The sequence below is a fragment of the Malurus melanocephalus genome, unplaced genomic scaffold, assembly GCF_030028575.1.
Source record: "Malurus melanocephalus ecotype Western Australia unplaced genomic scaffold, MMel_1.1 scaffold_4854, whole genome shotgun sequence".
Lineage (NCBI taxonomy): Eukaryota > Metazoa > Chordata > Aves > Passeriformes > Maluridae > Malurus > Malurus melanocephalus.
This window is the reverse complement of record NW_026628085.1, coordinates 1-3,430: the sequence shown is the minus strand read 5'-3', so window position 1 is coordinate 3,430 and position 3,430 is coordinate 1. Positions and strand designations below refer to the sequence as shown.

General features: G+C 53.4%; 1 protein-coding gene across 1 annotated transcript; it reads right to left on the bottom strand.

Annotated features, from left to right (window-relative positions):
• Window positions 1-784: 784 nt before the first annotated feature.
• LOC130588410 (COP9 signalosome complex subunit 6-like) lies at window positions 785-3,383 on the bottom strand. The gene is made up of 3 exons (XM_057389335.1): window positions 3,350-3,383; window positions 1,881-2,006; window positions 785-938 (listed from the first exon to the last, which is right to left on the bottom strand). The coding sequence occupies exons 1-3, from the start codon at window positions 3,366-3,368 to the stop codon at window positions 787-789; spliced, it is 297 nt and encodes a 98-aa protein (XP_057245318.1). The 5' UTR covers window positions 3,369-3,383; the 3' UTR covers window positions 785-786.
• Window positions 3,384-3,430: the final 47 nt, after the last annotated feature.

Sequence of the window (3,430 nt, the reverse complement as noted above, 5' to 3'; positions counted from 1 at the left end):
ATCCCAAATTCCCAAAAAACCCAAAAATCTTGGAATTTTCCCTAAAATTGACTCACATTGCTCCTCCTTGGTGTAATAGTACTCCTTGTCGATGAGCAGGTGTCCCCCGGAGCCTCAAAAATCCCCCAAAACCTCCCCTAAAATCCCCCAAATTTCACCCAAATTCACCCAAAATCCACTCAAATCCTCCCAATTTTTTTCAGGAACCGTAAAAATCAAAAAAAATCTCAAAAAATCCCAAAAATCAAAAAAAATCCCCTCAGGATCCTCCAAACCCCCTCCTAAAATCCCATCAGGGACCGCCAACCCCCCTTAAAATCCCCTCAGAACTCACCAAAAACCTCCTTAAACTGCCCCAAAATCCACTCAAATCACCCCAAATTTTTTCCTGGAAATCCCAGAATTCCCAAAAATCCTAAAATTCCCAAAAATTCACTCACATTGCTCCTCCTTGGTGTAGTAGTACTCCTTGTCGATGAGCAAATGTCCCCCGGAGCCATGCGCCAGCAGCTCGAAGGAATTCATCACCTCGATGTTCCGGCCCTCCTGGCGCCCAATCAGAGCCCCCACCACTGGAAATTTGGGAATTTGGGGAAATTTTGGGAATTTGGGATTTCCAGGAAAAAATTTGGGGTGATTTGGGTGGAGTTTGAGGGGTTTTGGGGCTGTTTTAGGGGACTTCGGAGGAGCTTGAGGGGCTCCTGATGGGATTTTGGGAGGGGCTTGGGAGGGTCTTAAGAGGATTTTTGGGAATTTTTGAGATTTTTTGGGGAATTTTGGGTTTTTTTAGGAATTTTGGGAGTTCTGGAAGGATTTTGGGTGGTTTTGGGGTGGTTTTAGGGGATTTTGGGGTGATTTTGGGATGGTTTTGGCGCTCCCAGGGCAGTTCATCACCTCGATGTTCCGGCCCTCCTGGCGCCCAATCAGAGCCCCCACCACTGGAAATTTGGGAATTTTGGGAAATTTTAGGAATTTGGGATTTCCAGGAAAAAATTTGGGGTGATTTGGGTGGAGTTTGAGGGGTTTTGGGGCTGTTTTTGGCGAGTTTGGAGGGGATTTTAGGAGCGGTTTGGAGGCTCCTGATGGGATTTTGGGAGGGGGTTGGGAGGGTCTTAAGAGGATTTTTTTGGGAATTTTTGGGTTTTTTTAGGAATTTTCAGAGTTTGAGGGGATTTAGGACAATTTTTGGGGGGATTTTGGGTGTTTTTGGGATGATTTTGGGGTGGTTTTGGCACTCCCAGGGCAGTTAATCACCTCGATGTTCCGGCCCTCCTCCCTCACCACCGGAATTCGGAGAATTTGGGTTTTTTTTTTTATTTTTTGGAATTTTTTCGGGAATTTTGGGGATTCTGGAAGAATTTGGGAGGGATTTGGGAGATTTTTGGGGATAATTTTGGGAATATTTATGGAATTTTCCCCCTACCTTGGCCGTTCCTCCCTTCTTGGGATCACACGGAGGTTTTGGGTTTATTTTTGTGTATTTTGAGCACATTTTGGTCATTTTTGGGGTTATTTTTACTGGGTTTTCGCTCAGTTTGGGGTAATTTTGGGAATATTTATGGAATTTTCCCCCACCTTGGCCGTTCCTCCCCTCCTGGGAGCGCAGGGAGATTTTTGGGGCTATTTTTGTGTGTTCTGGTCATTTTTGGGGTTATTTTTACGGGGTTTTCGCGCAGTTTGGGATAATTTTGGGATAATTTTTGGGAATATTTCAGGAATTTTCCCCCACCTTGTCCGTTCCTCCCCTCCTGGGAGCGCAGGGAGGTTCTGGGTTTATTTTTGTGTATTTTTGTCATTTTTTGGGTTATTTTTCCGGGGTTTTCGCGCAGTTTGGGATAATTTTGGGATAATTTTGGGAATATTTCAGGAATTTTCCCCACCTTGTCCGTTCCTCCCCTCCTGGGAGCGCAGGCGGATCCAGTGGTCGGAGATGTTGAGGATGACCAGAGGGTGCAGAGCCACGGAAACGCTGCCGGTCACTCCCCCCGCCATCACCTGCGGCACGCCTGGGGGCGGGGCCAGAGCCTCAGGGGCGGGGCCAACTCCCGAGGGGCGTGGTCACACCAGAATGGGGCGTGGTCACCTCCTGAGAGGCGTGACCACAGCGGAATGGGGCGCGGTCACACCAAAATGGGGCGTGACCACCTCCTGAGGGGCGTGGTCACACCGGAACGGGGCGTGGCCACCTCCCGAAGGGCGTGGTCACAGCGGATGGGGCGTGGTCAAATCCCGAAGGGCGTGGTCACAGCGGAATGGGGCGTGGGAACCCAAAAATGGGGCGTGGTCACACCGGAATGGGGTGTGGGACCCTCAAAATGGGGCGTGGCCACCTCCAGAAGGGCGTGGTCACACCGGAATGGGGCGTGGTCAAATCCCGAAGGGTGTGGGAACCCAAAAATGGGGCGTGGTCACACCTAATTGGGGCGTGGAACCCAGAAGGGGGGGCGTGGTCACTGAAAAATGGGGTGTGGTCAACTCCCGAGGGGCGTGGTCACACCGGAATGGGGCGTGGGAAACCAAAATGGGGCGTGGTCATCCCAAATTTGGGCGTGGTCACACCGGAATGGGGCGTGGTCACCTCCCGAGGGGCGGGGCCACACCAGAAAGGGGCGTGGGAACCCAAAAATGGGGCGTGGTCACACTGGAAGGGGGCGTGGGAACCCAAAAATGGGGCGTGGTCACACAAAAAATGGGGCGTGGTCACCTCCATTAGGGCTCCTCCCACCTTTTTTCCCCTCACGATCCGCCCCATCCCGGGTGCCGTTCCCGCTGCGATTCCCGGTGATTTTGGGGCCGTTCCCGGTCCCTTCCCCGTCCCCCCGTTATTCCCGGGTCCATTCCCGTTACTCCCGGGGTTCCCCCTCGGATTTTTCCCCTCACGATCCGCCCCATCCCGGTGCCGTTCCCGTTATTCCCGGTGCCGTTCCCGGCGTTCCCGGACCCGTTCCCGTTATTCCCGGGACTCCTCCTCAGGTTTTTCCCCTCACGATCCGCCCTATCCCGGGTCTATTCCCGGGGCCGTTCCCGTTATTCCCGGGGTTTCCCCTCAGATTTTTCCCCTCATGATGTGCCCATTCCCCCGTTACTCCCGGTGCCATTCCCGTTATTCCCGGGGTTTCCCCTCAGATTTTTCCCCTCACGATGTGCCCATTCCCCCGTTATTCCCGGTGCCGTTCCCGTTATTCCCGGGGTTCCCCCTCAGGTTTTTCCCCTCACGATCCGCCCTATCCCGGGTCTATTCCCGGTTCTATTCCCGGTGCCGTTCCTGTTATTCCCGGGGCTCCCCCTCAGGTTTTTCCCCTCACGATCCGCCCCACCCCGGCTCTATTCCCGGTGCCGTTCCCGTTACCTGCCCCGTCCACCTCCATCCCGCCGTTATTTCCGGTGTTCCCCCTCAGGTTTTCCCCTCACGATCCGCCCCTATCCCGGC